This window comes from Lytechinus variegatus, chromosome 1, assembly GCF_018143015.1.
Source record: "Lytechinus variegatus isolate NC3 chromosome 1, Lvar_3.0, whole genome shotgun sequence".
NCBI lineage: Eukaryota > Metazoa > Echinodermata > Echinoidea > Temnopleuroida > Toxopneustidae > Lytechinus > Lytechinus variegatus.
In genome coordinates, this window is record NC_054740.1 from 39116136 (window position 1) to 39137749 (window position 21614).

Genomic DNA, 21614 nt, shown 5'->3' on the forward strand with positions numbered 1-21614 from the left:
AAGTTGTGTGTTTTTCTACTTTTTATTTGGTGTTGCCTAGAAAGTCAACTTCTCTTTAATAGGACTCTGAGCTGAACTAGAAATGGTTGTTCAATGATGGAAAGCTGTCTCTTTTCTGGGGGGGGGGGGCTTTTTAGGCGATCCTATAGTGTTCCTAGTTGCAACCTTTCCATATTTCATTTTTTGTTTAGTTCTGTAGACAGAACTATGTCAGATTCTATAAAAGTGCATTCATATTAAAAGAAGCACAAGTTTTATTTGACTTTTTAATTTATTGTCTCATTAATTTGTAATGCATATGTTTTCTTCACTTTCAGTTTATCTGTGTTTTCTTTTTTGCAATTTGCTTTGATATTTCAGTTTATATGCTTTTTGGTTTAAATACTTCAGTTTATCATTATTCATCTGCTTTTAAGTTCATATTCAATGAATTTTTGAAAATAATGTTATTTACCTAAATAATGAATAGAACTTTTTTATTCATGTTGCAATATGTAAAATATTTTATTTTTTTCCACTGCAGCTAGACTAACATGCCCCCGAGCTCCATCTGCTCAATCTGCTCCACCCATATCCCAATCAGATGTGACCAGAGAGGCTAGCCAGCCTGGTAAGTTGTGTGTTTTTCTACTTTTTATTTGGTGTTGCCTAGAAAGTCAACTTCTCTTTAATAGGACTCTGAGCTGAACTAGAAATGGTTGTTCAATGATGGAAAGCTGTCTCTTTTCTGGGGGGGGGGGGGCTTTTTAGGCGATCCTATATTGTTCCTAGTTGCAACCTTTTCATATTTCATTTTTTGTTTAGTTCTGTAGACAGAACTATGTCAGATTCTATAAAAGTGCATTCATATTAAAAGAAGCACAAGTTTTATTTGACTTTTTAATTTATTGTCTCATTAATTTGTAATGCATATGTTTTCTTCACTTTCAGTTTATCTGTGTTTTCTTTTTTGCAATTTGCTTTGATATTTCAGTTTATATGCTTTTTGGTTTAAATACTTCAGTTTATCATTATTCATCTGCTTTTAAGTTCATATTCAATGAATTTTTGAAAATAATGTTATTTACCTAAATAATGAATAGAACTTTTTTATTCATGTTGCAATATGTAAAATAATTTTATTTTGTTTCCACTGCAGCTAGACTGACATGCCCCCGAGCTCCATCTGCTCAATCGGCTCCACCCATATCCCAATCAGATGCGACCAGAGAGGCTAGCCAGCCTGGTAGGTTGTGTGTTTTTCTACTTTTTATTTGGTGTTGCCTAGAAAGTCAACTTCTCTTTAATAGGACTCTGACTTAGCTGAACAGGAAATTGTATTTAAGTGATGGAAAGCTGTCTTTTTTTCGGGGGTTGGGAGGGGGCGGGAGGTTTTAGAGGAAGGTAAAGTAATCCCAGTTGCACCTTTTTTTCATAATTTCACCTTCTTTCTATTAGTAGTTTGTTTTAGATACTTTTTTCTGATTATTATTAGTAGTTGTAGTATAATCATTTTCTTCATTATTATGATTATTTAATTTTTTTAATCGCAACAGGTACATCACAGCCCACAAACACTTCAAGAGAGCCACATGCAACTGTGGGATCGGAAATGCCGAGCACAAGCCATCGAGGTGAGTGGTACTATTTCCACTTTCATTTGTTGATCTGTTATCATTGGCTTGTTTATCCATATTATATTTGTTTTGAATTTCATCGTCACTATGGATAAACAAAAACGCACAATGAGAAATTAATATTTATTGATATTTTTAGTATTCACAATTTTTTCATTAATTTATTAATAATTGTTATAATTGGAACGTATATAATGAGTGTATTGGAGTGTATATTATGAAATTTTTATTGATTGGACCTTTAAAATGTTATACAGAATATGTTTTGAAAAAAAATGATATCAAGTGAAATCAAATAAAACTTGAAGAAAAAAAGGGGTTCTCTCATCTGAAATATGATCTTAATCAAATTGTAGTGATATTTCTCAAAACCCATCTTAAGACTACAAAACTTATTTCTAGAGCATTATTTGGTCAGTTCAAAGTACCTTTGCACTAGATTAACGCTGATGCTAGAGATATTTATGTTCTTAATTATGGAAAGATTCCCTTCTTATAAACAACTTTGTTTCTTTTCACACTGTAGCTGAAGTACATCAAAGTGTGTCCAACACTAGACGGTATCTGCCCAGCCAATTTAAGAAAGTTCTCAAGGAAGCAGACCAAGAGTGGATCGCTAATATACTTTATACCGGTCAAGGGAAACTGCGAGACCACTTCCCGGCACAGAACTGGTATCATCCCCCTCCTCCTCAAAAATTGTCTGGAGCTCCGCCTACTCCAGGAGAGTACTTCAAGCAGAGAATGTTTTTGTGGGCACCCATGCGAATGTGGGGGATCCCACTGCATTGCCCCACATGCAGATTTCACCTAAGTCATGCTGGGATCTACACAAAAGTCAGAGAAGTGATAGACCTAGATTCTAGGTACTATCTTGTCGGGGCAGAATATCCCAGGTGCAATAGATGTAAGGTGCCAGTTTGTCCCTGGAGTGAGGATCTGCTAAGGCAGCTGGACCCCAGTCACCGCAGCAGATTTCCTGCTGTTTTGACACAGCGTCTCGCTCTTGACAAGAAGTGTCTGACGCTGATGAAGCCTCGCACGGAAGGGAACAGCTCCAGTTATAATCAACAGGCACTGGATGAAATTCACAGTGAAGAATGGGGGCGAAAAGTTCTCCAGTACTTCACTGCTTGTGAATTGCATCAGAAGGGAACTGCCTTCACAAGATTGTCAAGTCCTTACGATCCTCCCCCGAGATACACACCTCTTCCGCTTGCTCAATGGTTTGAGACAGCCCATGCCAACAACATCTTGGCCCATCTAGATGAGCACAAAGGAGTGTTAACCTCCATGTATGGCAGATTTCTGAAGATTGACTCCACGAAAAGGGTAAACTAATGATATTTTTTGAACTGTATAAAATGATTGTTATTTAACTTGATTTCTCAAAGAATAATTTATTTATTTTACAATTAGGCATGTAAGGAGTGAGTAAAATGGCTTTTTAATTTTCACAATGCAATTCTGACATAATGTGAATTGGATAATCTGTGCAGTTGAATCAGTCAAACAGCTAGGAACTTTTTTCTATTGACCCACTGTTTGTGCTGTGAAAGGCAAATAAATATGGCTCTAATGCGCAAGCACTTACTGCCATCAGAAAAAGTCCAGTAAATATTGATTGCTCATGTATATTTTTTTTTCCAGATTGGCCATAGACTTGGCTCTGGTCATTTCTTTATACACATCAACCTGATTTAGAGTTAACTCGTCTGGCTAAAGACAAATGACATGTTGGCTTAAGTCATGGAGGAGTAGGATTTCATACATTCATTTAAATTAGGAAACAGTCCAAAATCAGATTGCTGTGCTCATCGGTTTATAAATACTTTTCCAAAGTTTGTATCTGTATCTTGTCTGAGCCAAGATCAGGGGGGGGGGGGGGTCAGAATCAGCCCCTCTCCCAGATATAGCATAGCCAAAAAGTCCTGCCTGATTAGGGTTAAAGATTGATTACTGTTAACAAATATCCTTTTTGTTTTTTCTTATAATTGTATAGATAACAAAGAAGCTGGCAGGTGGCGTTGCCAACACGGCCCATTGGATGACCAATGTGGCAAATGAAAGGGGACAAGTCCTCAACAGTGTTCTGACTACTGGAGAGGGTGCTGGTCTGGATGCTCTGTGCCAGGGTATTGTTGAACGCTATAAGGATGCTTTAGAGCCAGAGCCTGATGTCATATATGTGGACAGAGACTGCTGCAGTGCTTCAGGTGAGTTTTTGTATTTTTTTTAATGCTCACAGTGATGGATTTGTTTGGATTTCAACAATAAACTTAAAATCTTGGAAGAATTATGTGGCCAAGCAAATATTATATGTGTTTTTGTGTGAATTTGGTTCAATTTAGTGAATACACTTTCAAAACCGAGTTCCCAAATCAAGAGTTTTGTAACATTTTTCAGTCACCATAAGTAAAAATCTGCAAATTCTTGGTTTGGAAACTTGATGGACATCCAATAATGTAAAGAAGAATGACAAAAAATGGTAAGATTTATGGTCTATGTTAACACATTCTTAGGTCCACATTAGTAACAATATGGTATTGTATTTTAACTAAACAGCATTTTTCTGCCAAAGTCTTCTAAGTATAAAGAAACTCTAAGTTAAAATGTTCATTTTGCCAGAAAATTTCAAAAAATTAACACTATGTATTGGTATGATAGATATTTCAGTATATGAGTCAGAACTATAAAGCTTCATCGCTGATCAGGTAGTCTATTCAAATATAAGTATAGAATCCTGTTATATTCTGAATCCAATTTTTGTGTTTGAAAGTTTTATTAGTAATAATTAGTTTTGATTTTAAAGTTTTAATATCTGTAATCAGAAAAGAAATAAAAAACAAAAATTGAAGATTTAAACCAAACATTTTGAACCATTATATCAGAAGGAAAATTGTTTGGCACACATGGTTGCTTATATTCTGCACAAGGGAGTATTATATTATTGGTTGATCATTTTCCATCTTTCTATGAGTCTCTCTATTTGTACAAATGTCCCCTCAAAACCCAATTATTTATATTTTTGTATGTTTAGTGTTTTATTAATTTTGAGAATTGAAATGTAGTCAATAAAATGAATTTATCTGTGCAGTACTTTGTACAATGTTCGTGTAAATCTTTATTGCCCTTCCAGCCTGTCTGAAATTTGCTTTTTTTTTCTAAAGTTATTTTATATCAGAATTTTACATTTATTTTTTCCAATTTTGAAAACTATTTTGCAGGTAAACCAGCGGTACTCTCATTGTTTCGGCCATGGAGAACTCAGGTGAGGCTAGACATATTTCACTTTATGCGTCGCTTCGTGACTGGTCTCACCACTGAGCACCATCACCTCTTTCAGACCTTTTTATCAAAGATTTCAAGCTGCATCTTTGAGTGGGATAGGGTTGATATCGAGAAGCTGCGAGAGGCCAAAAAGAAAGACCTAACAAAGAGTGGCCGAATGCCTACAGATGCACAGGTGACTGCAAGTATAACTACAGCAGAACTGGCCAAGCACTGCAGACGGCGAACAAGGGGAGCAGAAGAGACAGGCAGACTGATTCAGGGTGTCTTAGACGCAATGTGGGACTCCACAGACAGTACTGGTCTTCCCCTCATAAACCATACCAGCATGGATAAGGTATGGCAGGTGCAGAAAAAACATCTGCCCTGCATCCAGGATGTGCCTGGTGTTGACCTATACACCCAAGTTGGCCACGTATACAAGGGTGGGCAAAAACTCCAAGTTTTACGATGCGCCAGAGGGTCATCCTCACTGGAGAGCTTCCATCGCCACCAGTGCAGCTTTGTTCCTGGTAAGTTGATGGACATGATTTTTTTCTTTCTCATAGTTGGGTTTTAATTAATCCTCATGCCATATATTCAAAAGTATCCTGCTGTTATACCCTATTTCCATGACATCATCATTTTCAACATGGCAACATTTTCAATGCTCTCAGTCTTCCTAATCAAGTTTTACAAAAAGTAAATTATATAAATTTTATTCTCACTACATCATCTTCTTGTGTGCCTTTCACCTTAAGGGGAACTCAGATTATCAAGGCTAATTAAATTATAGATTCCAGATGATGAAAAACAAACCCTTGGTTTACTGAAGCCTTCGGGATCTATATTAGTTTTTAAGTAAATGCATATTTACAGCAAGCAGTTCATAAAGTAGATTGAATCACTCTACTTAATGATCCTCATGGACATCTGTCAATATTGAAGCATTTAGCCTGATAGGTACCGACTATACTCTCCAATGCAACAATGACAGTTGTTTTTTATGGATATTTTCAACTTGTTTATAGTCCAGTTCCTTCCAAATTTGTCAAATGAACGGTAAAGATCAAATTCTTGGTTAGTATTGATGTTATAGTCGATACACACACACCCATATATATATATATATATATATATATGCACGGATTAAGCTGTATCAATTTAATTAATTTTTCCCATTTATACATGTCATAAATGCTCTCAACAATGTAAAAAAGGTGTATTACGTGTATGTTTTCTTTCAGGTTGGAGATGTAACGCCATGCACATGCAGATGTATATGTTGGAAGGTGGGGCCCGCTGGAATATAAACAGGGGGAAGGACGCTCTGGACATTAGTGACAACAGTGGAACGAGGCTCTATGACGTCCAAATGATGACAACAATCAACAGTATGTCCCGGAGGATCCTGGGATCGGACCTCATTCCGGAGTTCCAGACACCAGGAAAACCAACAGGTAAAAGCAATATGAAACAAATTTTTCTGTCCAGTTATGCACATAAGAGCCCCATTTCATATGCTGGGAGTGGGTAAGGGGGGGTGGCCTGGAAGGCCCCACCCTCATTTTTGCATGATATGTCGCAACACGAAAAGCTTTCATGCTTTTTTACCTCAAAAACGTTATTTTATGTACAATTTCATTACAAATTGCTTTTTCAACCAAGAATCATAAATGAATATATATTTCTTATTTTACTGAATCAAATTGCTTAATATGTTGTTTGTGACTGCATCCGAAAAATATAATTGAAAAAAAGTATTAAAAAAAGGACTGAAAAACAGAGATTGCAATTTTTTAGTACATTTGTTAAAAACACAACAAAGGATATCTACTCTAAAAATTAGCATGTTTGGAACTTTATTCAGTGACTTCGAACAAAATTATGCTTATATGCATATATTACGCATGGATAAACATAACTTGAAAAAATTTTAATTAAAAAAAAATGCACAATTTTGTACATTAGGTCGCGGGTGACATGCAGATATTCATCATCCTCGCATGGGTCAAGGGCTGAGATCTCACTCATGCTGTCACTTGTAAAACAGTATGTAGAAATATGAAATTAGAACTAAAACTATTCTTGGCTGATGGAAAGGCTGCAACACTAGTTTCTGGGGAAAAACTGAAATCGTCTTCCAATGATGTTTAATTTTTTACGAGCACTTAGTGATCATTTTGAATGGTAATTTTTTATCACGACTTCATTTTGGACCTTATCAAAGACAGTACTAGAACAGGGAATCATCTAGCTTACATCTAGCTTATATTTTTCATAAAAAAACTTTTATACTATGCTTTTAAACTAATTTTCGTAAGGAAAAATTTTATTTTTCAATGAACAGACTTGGAAATAAATAAAGCAGGAACAGGAAGATTGCTCTGTGCTCTGTATGTCATACATCAATTTTTTTACCTTTTTCACGGACAAGAAATCAATAACTTCAGTTGACAATTGCTCTGTATTCCTTTCCCACAGTACGGTGTTGAAAAATGTTACAATTTTGTTTATGTCATAAGGGACATCCAAACACAGCATTACCCTCAAGCTGACTTCTGCCTCTTGGTCTTTTATGATTAGGGCAAATGATAATTTGAAAATTGTCGTATCTGATATGCTCAAGCTGACTATTGTAAAAACGAAATACCTGATGGCACCTTCAGGATTAACTTTATAGAATTCAAAGACGTTGTAATCTACTATTTCCCTCCAAAAGTGACCTGTAAGTGCTGGTCACTTTGATATACATGTAGCAGTAATGTTGTCGCCCTAGACTGAGCTCTCATTTGCAATCAGCGTCTCCAGCCTATTTATCACTGGCTTCCTACCTGTATTTACATTTTCTTCCAGTCAACAATATTAGAAAAAATTACTTGTGAAATAACATCATGATTAGCTAATGTTTTTATTGTTACATTTTCAGATGAGAAGATCGCTGTGGAGTATCTGTTTGCTCAGTCTGGACGAGGGGATCTTCTTGCCCCAGAGCAGAGCCCTGATCTAGGTTCTAGAATACCAGATGTTCAAGAAGAGGAGAAGGTGGAGGAGAGTTTGGATGACAGAACTGTTTGTGGAGCTGTTGATGTTAACCTGGACATCACCCAAGTTGCAAAAAGGCAGGTGTCAGTACCTGCAGAGCAGCAGGAGCCACCAATAACTGCAGAGCTCCAGCAGCAGGACTCACAAACACCTTTAGAGCAGCAAGAAACACCATCACCTGCCCATTCACCCACTCTGCCTCCTGAATCTACACCACAAGAGGTATTTGACATTTCATCTGACATTTTTTGTGTTTACATGTTGAAAAGTATCTTGTTCATACTGACATGCAGGATATAGCCTTTATTTTACTCTTCAGTTTTATATGATTGGTTAGGAATTTAAAAGTGAGAAACAAACTTTAGTTGTATTCAGTTTAGGTATATAGATAGTTTCAGTATGTATATAAATATATATAGCTATATATATATATATATATATATTTATTTGGGATCAGTAGTATGGAGAGGGCCGTAGCAAGGTCAATACCCGTCTTCATCAAGCTTTCTGACACATGCCCTTCATCAGGATCTAGACCAATATATGAAATATTATATATTGGTCTAGATCCTGATGAAGGGCAGTGTCAGAAAGCTTGATGAAGACGGGTGTTGACCTTGCTACGGCCCTCTCCATACTACTGATCTCAAATATCATTATGACGGAGACCCGTACACGTACATCGCCCTGATGAAGCCCTATGGGCGAAAATTTGATCAACTTTTCTATCTACGGTTCTTTTATTCACATTGTATTTTGCTTTATACTTCCACAACCGACGCAGGACCTTCATTTTCATTTATATATATATATATATATATATATATGTATATATATATGTATATATATATATATATATATATATATATATATATATATATATATATATATATACATATGTATATGTATGTATGTATATTCTACCTTCATACCTATAAGCAAAATACCACCGTACATATTATTTAAGGAATTAGTCAAAATTGAACAGAAATGAGAGCCAAAATATTGTCCTGTAATATTGGATCAAGAATCCTGATATAAAAGATTAAATGAACTTGCATATAAAACAAGATATATTATGAACTAGATGTTTATAGATTCACTTGTTAATAGTATGCCGAGATTATTATGGACGACAGTTTTTCTTGATTTTTGTATGTTCCAAATATGTATGTGTGACAATGATGTATGTATGTAATATCATTATAGGACACATGCTCTGACCACAGAGGAATACCAGGTTGGAAGGCAATAGACAAGTTAGCGGCATATCTGGTCAGTTTGAAGAGAGATATTACTGCCCTAGCGGGCAGTGACGAACACCAGATTATTAGACTGTACAACCTCCTTGATGAGGCAGACAAGGCCCCATTTGTCTATGGTCCAAAATCAAGGAGGAGATCTCTCCAGGGTCCATGGAGGGCCTCTAGAAAAAGAAGTGGGGCTGCACCAGGTGTTCAGGCTGCTGAAAGGTAAATTTCTGGGTTGTTTTTTTTTTATTAGTAAAATTTGCATATGAAAAAAAGAGGAAATTCTCTTTATGCATGATTATAGATATATTACTTTGTTGATGAATATTTGAAATACATACTATGAAATCAGATACGGCATGTCAAAGCTTCATTTAGTCACTCTTGTCTTTGTAACTGTAAGGAAAAAATGGTACACTTATCGTTAGCCTTTTGGTCTGATCCAAAACTGTATATCTGGATTAAACTTAAACTCATTTGCTATTAAGGCTTAATGAGCTTTTTGAAAAATGTAATTTCATCATGATTTAATGATGCGTATTTGGAAAGCAATGATATCCTACTACTTTAGAACAGAAAGTATGTTTTAAATGTAAAATTTACTCATAATAACAGGACCAGGTTGATAAACAGTTAATCTGATCCTGCTATCCTGTATAAAGATATTTTAATAAATAATAAATATAAATTAATATAATTATTACCTTTTGTATTGTAAGTTAAAAAAATATAAAGATTGTAGATTTGTCCATTCACTATTCCTCCTGTATTCCTTGAATTGTCTTTCATTGTTTTTAGACTGTATTTGTCTGGTGGTGTGGCTGCAGAGAAACCAGATTCAAACAGGTTGACAGAGTGCCTCTGTCTCCACCTGTTTAAGGAGTTTAGTCTTGCCAGAAACAGACCAAGGGATGCCCAAGGAAAGATCCTCCCCACCCCCCAGGCCATTGTGCATACGTATCAGCACATAAAACAGCTGGTAGAAGAAAGTATGGTTTTGCAGAGGGACACTGATCTTGTGTTAGTGACATTAAACAACACTACTGTCACCACCTGGTAAGATTTTGCCCCCAAAAAATATTTCATCTAAATCCTATGTAAAAAGAAATGCACTTGAAGTTTTAAATGATTACATAAACTCACTTTGAGCCAAAGGTCAGTGATATCAATGTTTGGTTTGCCATAGTCCATAAAATGGTAAGAAAATTTATTCGATAGCCAGATTTCAACCTAACTTTGATTTGTATGTTTAGACTAACTTGTATGTTTATACTAACATGTAAACAGTTTAGGCATTTTTTTAAAGCTTGTTGCCTCAAGACATTCAGAATCTGTTATTGGTGGGATATGACCTTTGGGCATAGTGCTTTCAAATGAATAAAATCACCAAAAGGAAAATTAAATGTGCCTTCAGCATACAAAAATAAAATGCATACGGAAATGCAAAATGAATAAAAACAACCTTTTGCACAGTTGAAATTAAAAAACTAAAAGCAAGTTTGATACCTAGTGGTAGCAACTAAGGACCATGCGTTGACCTTTTTTTTTTAAATGGGACTATGAAAGATTGCGATCACTACATGAAGTTCTTGCCTGCGATCAATTAAAATCACAAATCAACACGTAGCGCAGGTGATGCAATTTTTTAATGTTGGGGGTGGACTAGCGGCCTCCTGGACCATGAAAGGGCATCAATAGGTTGATTCCTGGAAGTGGTTAATGGCTATGGGCACTCTTGGTCTCGGTAATAAGGAGGAAATAAACTGCAGAAAATGGGGGAAGAGAGTGATGCAAACAATTTCAGAAAGAATCGACTTGTTATTTCAAGTCTTCTAATATGTAACACATCCATTAACTTTGTCACTATTGATTTCTATTTTAAAAAAAAGTTTGGACTTTCAGTAGCCTTACCATACCATGGTGGTGTTCCATAAAGCCGTCCATAAGTTGCGAATGACTTTACACGTACAATTGATGATACTTTCTAGTGCTGTATGTAAATGAATGAGAATCTTTGATTTCCACCTGAGAACATTTACCAGTATTTCGTAACTTATAAACAGCTTTAATGAAACATCCCCATGACATATATATGTAACACTACTTCTGTGAAGCAGATTATGCACGTAATGAAATGTACTGGTACCAGGTTTTGCAAGGACACTGCATTGAACAAAACTTTACCTAATTTAGCTAATGTATCTACTTTGTAAATTTGAGCACAATCATTTCCAGGCCTTAGTAGGTAAAAATTATCAGAAACTTTAATAAAAAGTTTTTGGTTTTCATTTTTTAGTGGTTGCATCCATGGAGTATAATTGTACTGGTCTATATTTCCATTTTGATTTCAGGCTGCACAAACGACAGAAGAAGATACAGGCCACAACTCTTCTGCAAGGTGTGCACTTCCCGGAAACTCAAACAGTTGCAAGCGAGCCACTTCCCCTACCGCGGCAACAGCCCACTGAGCTGCAAACTCATGGACACCGGGAAATGGAGTTTGAGGAACCTCCAAACCGAGAGGGAGAGATGGCTCCTCCTAGATCCAAAAAACGGAAAGCAACCCAGTCAGGGCCTCCAGAACTTCAGTCACCAGCTCCATTCCCATTTTACCCCCACTATTATCAATTTCCCCCTTTTCCCCCTTTCCATGCAGCCAGGCCAACGATGCCCCCTCATCAGCCATACCCATGGTATAACTTTCCCTCTGGCTCAAGCCAAGAAGAGGGAAATGTTAACATATCTCGCCATGCTAGGTGGAGAAGAGAGAAGGCCCGACAAGAAGATATGGAAAGGGCTGCAAGAGGAGAGCCACCCCTTAAAAGGTACAAAAAGGGAAAGGGCACATACTCATGTTCAAAGTGCAATCAAAGTAAAACGAAGGAAACAGGTCACACACAATTCCAGGGAAAATGGTTCTGTCCAAGCGAAGGACAGACTTTGGAGGAATGGAAAGAGTTGGTGAAAAAAAAGTAATACTGACTGTCTGACTCTTTCATTGAATCTCCATACATATATCCCTTCCATATAGGTACTATTATAATGTATTGTCTACCTTGAATGCTGCATTGTGACCCGAATATGACAATTTTAGTGGGCCAAAATGAACAAATATCTTTTTTTAAAAAGAAAGAGACAATGTTCTTGCTTCTAAATACTGAAAAGACAGACTTTTTTACCCTCGTACAAAGACCTATAAAAAAGATTTTAAAGTTGATTCTCCCTTGAATATTTTGTTCACACTTTTGGCAGCCAAATTTTAATTGAGTTGCGATCCTTTTTGTATGTGCTGCTGTCGCAGCGTGGTATCCTCGGTGTTATGGTATCACAAGATGAGTATAGTAGCATTTTTTTTACCTCATAATAGCTGAACATGTGTATGTATTCAGGTCTTGTCATGTATTCTAAATTTGCCAGTTAGTCTCAGGAAATGTACTTAGTGGTAATGTTAAGTGCAGTGTGATATTAAGGAATATCAGATTGAAGAAATATTTTATTGAAACACTCTTCAGTTGTACTACTCTTGTCATTCATTCCGTACTTGCCAACCAGTCTCAAGCAATATATCTACTTTCATCAGATTTGTTTTTGTAAACATCTATTTATAATGTATATGCGATTTATAATGAGGAGAAACGATTTTGCATACTAAGACATTTCACTGTACTTCAGGAATCATTTAGTAAAAACTTGACCATCTCAGGATCTCAGTCTCATACTCAAATTTTGAAATGCTTTTTTCATCTTAAGGTGAGAGGCAATTTGTCTTTTCAAGATTTTTGATATTGTATTTTTATGGACAAATAATGATGTTCAAGACACATTTTTGTAATGTGTCAGAAACTGTTGCCTTTTGTAATGGCATATTAGGAAATAGTTGAACTACTTCCACAGATTTGACCAATCTTAATGAAAAAGGGGGAAACATTAGTCTTGAAGTTGTGTAAGACACATTTTTTTAATATGTTGAAAAGTGTAATACCATTGGTAATGGTGATTATGGCAATAATCAGATAAAAAATTTGGGGATTAGAATGATTTTTCAGATTTTGAACTGTAGACATAATAGCATGTAATGTCAATGAATGAGAACAATATTGGGATTGGACTAATTCCTCAGATTTTGAACAATGATCAGGAAATGTGGCATGTTCATAGCTTCTTATAATGATGGTCAAGACCCATTTTTGTCTCTCCTGCATAGCAGAGCAAGACTACAGGCGCCGCTTTTCCGACGGCAGCGTTGTCAACATTGAAATGTTAACCAAGTTTAAGTTTTTGAAATGTCATCATAACTTAGAAAGTATATAGACCTAGTTCATGAAACTTGGACATAACGATAATCAAGTATTGATGAATATTCTGCCTGAGTTTCAGATCACATGACCAAGGTCAAAGGTCATTTAGGGTCAATGAACTTAGACCATATTGGGGGAATCGATATCAAAATCTTAACCAAGGTTAAGTTTATGAAATGTCATAACTTCAAAAGTATATGGACCAAGTTCATAAAACTTAGACATAAGAGTTATAGTGCATCCTTGAACATCCTTTGTGAGTTTCAGGGGATATTTGTGGAATTGTCATAACTTTAAAAGTCTATGGATTTAGTTCATGAAACTTGGACATAAGAGCAGCAATGTATCCCTGAATACCCTGTGTGTGTTTCAGAAATATGTCCAGGGTCAAATATCATTTAAAGGTCAATGAACTCTGGCCGTGTTGGGAGTATGTCTTGAATTGGCTTCATAATTCAGGAAGTTTATGGTACTTGCTCATGAAACATTGGCATAAGGGTAGTCAAGTATGAATAATAGTTTTGTACAATCCTTAGGTCACATGATCATGCTCAAAGGTCATTTTGTTTCAATGGACATAATAGTTTATTATCTTATTGATGTTTTCTTCTGTGAATAATTATTCATTAGCTGTTTTTCAAAGGAAGCACTGCTGCTATATCGCATTGCATAATGCAGGCGAGACTGCCAGAGGCATTCCACTTGTTTTAATATATTGAAAACTGCAATGCCATGGTAAGGGTGTTTGATGGTAATAAATCAGAAAATTGTAGAGGATGAACTTCTTCCTCAAATTTTCACCAAGGCTCTTGAAATTTGGCACAAGCAGTTTTCTTGGGCCATAATGATGTGCAAGACATATTTTTTAATCTGAGCTGCCATTGGTAACAGTATATGATATCAAATGTATATGTCCATATTACAGTAGATGAGGAAAATCAAAATAAGACAGTTGTCTTCTAATTTAGATGAAACGGTCATGATAATTACTATAATAGTACTACCCTTTGACACATTCCATTTGGTAATGCACTCGGTAAATATATGTGTATCATAAATGTCCGACTAATGAGAAATAAGCTGTTCTCATTCATGATTTTAGATTTTGTAGAAAGGAGAGTGATATTACTATATGAAATTAGTATCATAGTTTACAAAACTCATTTCTTTGTTAACTTTGATATGTAGTCTTAACCCTTGGTGAACTGAGAAGTGGGGGGGGGGCTGAGAGGTCCCCCCCCCCCCCCGATGTTTTCAAGGAGATGTCTGCAACAAGAAAAGCTCTCACTGCGATGTTTTGTTACTTCTCTTCTTTGAATCTCTAAACTTTTTAAGATCATTTTCGACGCATCTGGGTATGCAGTTCTCATGTTACATATAATTTTGTACACTTCCAAAAATGCTCCTAAACATGATTTTAACTACAATTCCAAACACAAATTGTGATTTTAGCCGAAAAACAGAAATGTATGAATATTTTGGATATTTTGTGAACAAGTTTTGATATTGCAAGTTTTGAATGGTACATTTGCTAAAACGCAATGAAGAGTAAACTAATCTGATCTGATCTGATGAGAGAAGCTCATTACAAGATCTTAACAGTGACTATAAGCCTACTATTTGCCATTTGGCATCAGTTTGTAGTTGTGTAGACTGTGTTTTTGAATTATCATTTTACTGTAAAATTACTGTATGATATAGGTATCATAATTTATAATAAAATTGTGATGAAAAGTTTTGCTTTCACTTTTTTATCTCATAGGCATGTCGTCATATAAGATTATATGACATACATTTCAGACCTAAGCACATTACAATTGTTAACTATCGATGCATTCTCACCAGAGGGGCTTGGCCACAAAAATTATCTGACAGATTTTGCCCATCTACCTCAAAACTCCCCCCTCCCAAGATTTTTACATTGGTGCCTTTGATTTTTTTTTTCCAAAGTTCCTTGTGGAGCATGCCGTGATGTTATACATAAATTGTTTATTATCAAGAACTTTCAGACACAAATGTATCATGTGTATCAGTACTTTCAAACTACATTTCAGTCAACAAAACTACTAGTATGTCGAAACTTGTTATTGTTGCAATCATTCCATGCTTGCTTTTCTTTTTGTGTGTGTTCAGTATTGTTTTTAAACACCTTGCATTTCTATATATAACATATTTATTGAGGTAAAAAAAGAAATAAAGTTGGAACATGTGTTCCCATTTGCCATTTAATGCCATGTATTCTGCTTTGCTTTTGTAATTTATTCATTTACTATCCGCATCTAGTAGTATATTATTCTAGGGGTACTTTGTAGGATGTTGGTTGGCAGTGCTTTCAGAAATAATTTGTAAATACATGGCTTTACTACATGTAGATCTTTGCGGAAAAATTAAGCGTAACCATGACACTGGTGGCACCTAACGTTTTCCAAGCTGGTTATGGTTTCAAGAAAACGAAATTTCTGAAAGTGCTGTAAGCTTCCTGTGTATGATTGTGTCTGTATATTTGTAGTGAATGTGAGTGTGCTTTCGACTGGTATTTTCACGGGATGTGCTACCATTTTTCACCAGAAGAGTGAGTGCGGCAGCATGTTTTGGGGAGATTGTAGAACTTCAGCAAAGTTTGCCAATTTTAGCCATAACTGTAGCTAGATAATGTCTGATGGAGATGACATTTTGCAGGAAATAAATAAAAAAAGGTTTTCTACGAGAAAAATAGGGGTAAAATTTCATCTTTTTTCTTAGTTTTTTTCCTTTCCCCTTCTTCCCCCTTTTCCCCCTCTCTTTCCCCCCTTTCCTCTTCTCTTCTTCCCCTCACCAGCAGTCCATTATGCCCTGGCCCTGGCCGAGTGGTTAAGGCGTTTGACTAGAAATCAAATGGGATCTTCCCGCGTAGGTTCGAATCCTACTCGCAACGAAATATACTTCCTGTGGTTTTTTTTTCCTCTCCTTTTCTCAATACGAAATGAGTGTCCTTATCTTGACTTTCACACCATAGACAAAATATTTCAATTTACAGAGAAATACAATGAAAATTATCAAGCCATACTGCGGCCTTGTTAAGTAACTTGCGACCTTTCGCAATCATCACGGACGCTAGTATTAGGGTCCCCTAACACAAAAGTTAACGCTTAATCATACACTTGATTTTTAAGATTGATTGTGCATTACAGTCAATAGAATCAAACGTAGAAAACTGCTCTACGATCAATGCTAAGCTTTGTGTAACAGGGGGGGTTACAGGCCCTACAAATCTGCTTTTCGTGTGCAAAATCCCTTTCCGCGACACCCGTACCGCATACATGCATGTATATTACGACTGATGGCTGGAGATATTCAAAATGCAGGACCTAAAATAGATTTATGACATGGAGAAGAAAGTGGTTTTTCAAACAAATCGAGAACATATTGAGTGAGGAAAAACTTACTGAATGAAGGCTTAAATATAGATCATTACAGTCCATCGAATCGATATTACATTTAATGTGGATTATTGGTTGATCACTGGCAATTGATTTCATGGATAAGATCAACCTCTCCAGCCGAACATTTCGCATGCGTTGATATGTACACATCATATGCGATACCTTTGAACTCGTTTCCTTTTGTTTCTTTTGTTTCTTTGTTTCTTTTGTTTACTCCTTATACACAAACGATATGCCTCTCGCACACGATGTGAGGGGCATTATGTTTTACATTCCCCAGAAATGGGGATAAGATTCAAATTCCGGGGGACCACTTCCATTGATGAGTGGATACCAGGCACGACCATGGGGTTTCGAAAAGTACCCTAAACATGCTAAACGAGGGAAGCAATTCTTTTCCAGATTATGAAAATGCATCTCTTAACAAGTATTTGGCTTGTGAAACCCTACAAGTATTGAATATGTATCCCTTATTTCAGCGTTTTAAACATCGTTTTGACACCCTAATAACGTTACATAGGCCTATATACGTAACGTACCTGCCCACTCTGTCCCCTTTTACGGGTGGTCGCTACTGGTATCCACTAATCAATGGAAGTGGGCCCCCCGGGCGGCCTCTCGAGCTCTAGGAGGAGTCAAATGTGGCTTTGGAAAGTCGTCCTCAATCGGATAAATCGCTGTTACCATAGTAGCAACCAGAATTTTGCACACGAAACGCATATTGAATGTTTCCGTCGCAGATGCGAAACGAAAAAAAAATCTCATGTCACACAATTTGCATTGCAGGACTGAGTTTTACGACCATGATGACGGGCCCAAAAAGTCCCTTCCAAAGTCAACTACCGTTGTAAATAAGCGTCCGCGTCCTCAAACGAAAGGTCGGGACTTTCAGTCTTAAAACACATTTCATAAAAAGAATCTTTTAGACATTGACGAATATTTGAATCGAGCATCATGATTGTGACACAGGTCCCTGCTAAATTTAACTATCTTGTGGTCATGACGGCGAATTACCGTGCTTTTGATTGCAAAGGTCACGTGACTAAATCACCAGATTTTATAGAACTGTGAAGTTTGAATGCATCATGGACAAGCCAAGAACTTGGTAGAATTGATTCGAAGTTAACTTTTCATAATCAGACCAGAAATATCAACTTGCGACGGCCGAGTGGTTAAGGCGTTTGACTAGAAATCAAATGGGATCTTCCCGCGCAGGATTTGAACCTGATGTCACGTGATGTTTTTGCAAAGTCGTAAACGCGGTAATTAGTCACCATGGCCACAGAAAGTTTAATTGAGCTGGAACAGAGTAATACCTGCGTCAAAATCATGATCCTCAATTCAAATATTCGTGAATACGTAAAAAATAATTTTCATGAAATGTTTTAAGATTGCAAGTTATTCAACAAGGTTATGTAACTTGATAATTTCGATGAGAGCGTCATTTCTCCGTAAATTCAAGATAAGTATTTTAAGCATAAAATTTCTACAAATATATTGTATAGGGATGAAAGTCAAGATAGTCACAGTCATCTCGTTTTGGAAAAAAGAGAAAACCAAACCACAGGAAGTACGTTTCGTTGCGAGTAGGATTCGAACCTACGCGGGAAGATCCCATTTGATTTCAAGTCAAACGCCTTAACCACTCGGCCATCGCAACCTCTTACTGATTGAAGTAAAGTAAAAATACAATAAATCTATTCGGACTCATTCAACCAACCAGAGATCTTACCTCTTTAAAAACCAATAGACCAGTACTGACAACACGGAAACGTTGAAAAAGCTAACAACGCGCTAACTGAGCTTGTTTCTCAAAACTTGTAAAGCCAAAACTTATTATAACAAATTTGCGATAACAGTTTAAAGCTATACGGAAATCCTTCGGTTTGATTGGTTAATAGTAAACTTGTTATAGAAATCGGGAATTTGTTATCATAACAAGTCTTTATGAAACGGAACCTAGGTCCTGTTACAACTGGCTCTATTGCAACCGGTAAGGTGGCAACGATGCCCAATGTCATCACAATTCATTACTTAAACATTAAAATAAATGTCTTCATTTCACAATCCGAGAGACGTAACTGGGCTTATTGTTAAGCGCCCTGTTAGGCTAACAACGTTTCTGTGCGGTTGGCCCTCATTACTAGCATATTCAGAATTTTTTAATTTTTTATTCTTTGCAAACCGACATTTTGCTGGAGGACTACGGAACATATCAACAAATTATCTTACAAAATGTTCAACCAAAAATCAATAAAAATTGTTTTGGCATTGATAAAAGTGAAAATTACAATGGCCTGAAGAAATTGTAAAATAAATTTAACAAATCGATCTTTTTCACAGTTGGATAACCCACAAAATACGACATAATCAATACAAAAGAGGAAAAGGAGTTGATATGGCCGAGTGGTTATCTCGTTTCTTTTAAGTTTTACTTCCAATTTGTTATGGACAGCATTAAGTAGGTTGCGATGGCCGAGTGGTTAAGGCGTTTGACTAGAACTTCCCGCGTAGGTTCGAATCCTACTCGCAACGAAATATACTTCCTGTGGTTTTTTTCCCCTCTTTTTTTCAATATGAAATGAGTGTCACTATCTTGACTTTCACACCATAGACAAAATATTTTAATTTACAGAGAAATACAATGAAAATTATCAAGGCATACTGCGGCCTTGTTAAGTAACTTTCAGTCTTAAAACACATTTCATGAAAATGATCTTTTAGACATTGATGAATATTTGAATCGAGCATCATGATTGTGACACAGGTGACTGCTAAATTTAACTATCCTGTGGTCATGACGGCGAATTACCGTGCTTTTGATTTGGAAAGGTCACGTGACAAAATCACCAGATTTTATAGAACTTTGAAGTTTGAATGCATCATGGACAAGCCAAGAACTTGGTAGAATTGATTCGAAGTTAACTTTTCATAATCAGACCAGAAATATCAACTTGCGACGGCGAGTGGTTAAGGCGTTTGACTAGAAATCAAATGGGATCTTCCCGCGCAGGATTTGAACCTGATGTCACGTGATGTTTTTGCAAAGACGTAAACGCGGTAGTCACCATGGCCACAGAAAGTTTAATTGAGCTGGAACAGAGTAATACCTGCGTCAAAATCATGATCCTCAATTCAAATATTCGTGAATACGTAAAAAATAATTTTCATGAAATGTTTTAAGATTGCAAGTTATTCAACAAGGTTATGTAACTTGATAATTTCGATGAGAGCGTCATTTCTCCGTAAATTCAAGATAAGTATTTTAAGCATAAAATTTCTACAAATATATTGTATAGGGATGAAAGTCAAGATAGTCACAGTCATCTCGTTTTGGAAAAAAGAGAGGAAAACAAAACCACAGGAAGTACGTTTCGTTGCGAGTAGGATTCGAACCTACGCGGGAAGATCCCATTTGATTTCAAGTCAAACGCCTTAACCACTCGGCCATCGCAACCTCTTACTGATTGGAACAAAGTAAAAATGCAATAAATCTATTCGGATTCATCCAACCAACCAACCAACCAACCAGAGATCTTACCTCTTTAAAACCAATAGACCAGTACTGACAACACAGAAACGTTGAAAAACGTGTTGTTAATAACACGCTATAACTGGGCTTGTTTCTTAAAACTTGTGAAGCCACAAACTTGTTATAATAACAAATTTGCGATAACAGTTTAAAGCTAAGGAAATCCTTCGATTTGATTGGTTAATAGTAAACTTGTTATAGAAATCGGGAATTTGTTATCATAGTAAGTCTTTATGAAACTGAACCCAGGTCCTGTTACAACTGGCCCTATTGCAACCGGTAAGGTGGCAACGATGCCCAATGTCATCACAATTCATTACTTAAACATTAAAATAAATGTCTTCATTTCACAATCCGAGAGACGTAACTGGGCTTATTGTTAAGCGCCCTGTTAGGCTAACAACGTTTCTGTGCGGTTGGCCCTCATTACTAGCATATTCAGAATTTTTTAATTTTTTATTCTTTGCAAACCGACATTTTGCTGGAGGACTACGGAACATATCAACAAATTATCTTACAAAATGTTCAACCAAAAATCAATAAAAATTGTTTTGGCATTGATAAAAGTGAAAAATACAATGGCCTGAAGAAATTGTAAAATAAATTTAACAAATCGATCTTTTTCACAGTTGGATAACCCACAAAATACGACATAATCAATACAAAAGAGGAAAAGGAGTTGATATGGCCGAGTGGTTATCTCGTTTCTTTTAAGTTTTACTTCCAATTTGTTATGGACAGCATTAAGTAGGTTGCGATGGCCGAGTGGTTAAGGCGTTTGACTAGAAATCAAATGGGATCTTCCCGCGTAGGTTCGAATCCTACTCGCAACGAAATATACTTCCTGTGGTTTTTTTTCCCCTCCTTTTTTCAATACGAAATGAGTGTCACTATCTTGACTTTCACACCATAGACAAAATATTTTAATTTACAGAGAAATACAATGAAAATTATCAAGGCATACTGCGGCCTTGTTAAGTAACTTTCAGTCTTAAAACACATTTCATGAAAATGATCTTTTAGACATTGACGAATATTTGAATCGAGCATCATGATTGTGACACAGGTCCCTGCTAAATTTAACTATCTTGTGGTCATGACGGCGAATTACCGTGCTTTTGATTGCAAAGGTCACGTGACTAAATCACCAGATTTTATAGAACTGTGAAGTTTGAATGCAT

At 36.3% G+C, this 21614-nt stretch overlaps 1 protein-coding gene and 4 non-coding genes across 5 annotated transcripts; 3 read left to right on the forward strand and 2 right to left on the reverse strand.

Moving 5' to 3' along the window:
* The first annotated feature begins 1487 nt into the window (after positions 1–1487).
* Positions 1488–13402, forward strand: LOC121430546. The gene is made up of 6 exons (XM_041627853.1): positions 1488–3832; positions 4844–5419; positions 6134–6415; positions 7816–8153; positions 9141–9403; positions 9980–13402. The coding sequence occupies exons 1-6, from the start codon at positions 3664–3666 to the stop codon at positions 10239–10241; spliced, it is 1890 nt and encodes a 629-aa protein (XP_041483787.1). The 5' UTR covers positions 1488–3663; the 3' UTR covers positions 10242–13402.
* Positions 13403–16314: 2912 nt separating this feature from the next.
* On the forward strand, positions 16315–16393 carry TRNAS-AGA. The gene has a single exon. It is a non-coding gene; the product is annotated as a tRNA-Ser (tRNA).
* A 2086-nt stretch (positions 16394–18479) lies between these two features.
* On the reverse strand, positions 18480–18561 carry TRNAS-UGA. The gene has a single exon. It is a non-coding gene; the product is annotated as a tRNA-Ser (tRNA).
* A 1715-nt stretch (positions 18562–20276) lies between these two features.
* TRNAS-UGA lies at positions 20277–20358 on the reverse strand. The gene has a single exon. It is a non-coding gene; the product is annotated as a tRNA-Ser (tRNA).
* An 826-nt stretch (positions 20359–21184) lies between these two features.
* On the forward strand, positions 21185–21266 carry TRNAS-AGA. Its single transcript has one exon. It is a non-coding gene; the product is annotated as a tRNA-Ser (tRNA).
* The last annotated feature ends 348 nt before the right edge of the window (positions 21267–21614 follow it).

Coding starts and splice junctions, on each gene's coding strand:
- LOC121430546 (XM_041627853.1), top strand. CDS start 3,664: ATGACCAATGTGGCAAATGAAAGGGGACAAGTCCTCAACAGTGTTCTG. Junction 3,833..4,843: donor AGACTGCTGCAGTGCTTCAG/GTGAGTTTTTGT, acceptor ACTATTTTGCAG/GTAAACCAGCGGTACTCTCA. Junction 8,154..9,140: donor CTGAATCTACACCACAAGAG/GTATTTGACATT, acceptor ATATCATTATAG/GACACATGCTCTGACCACAG.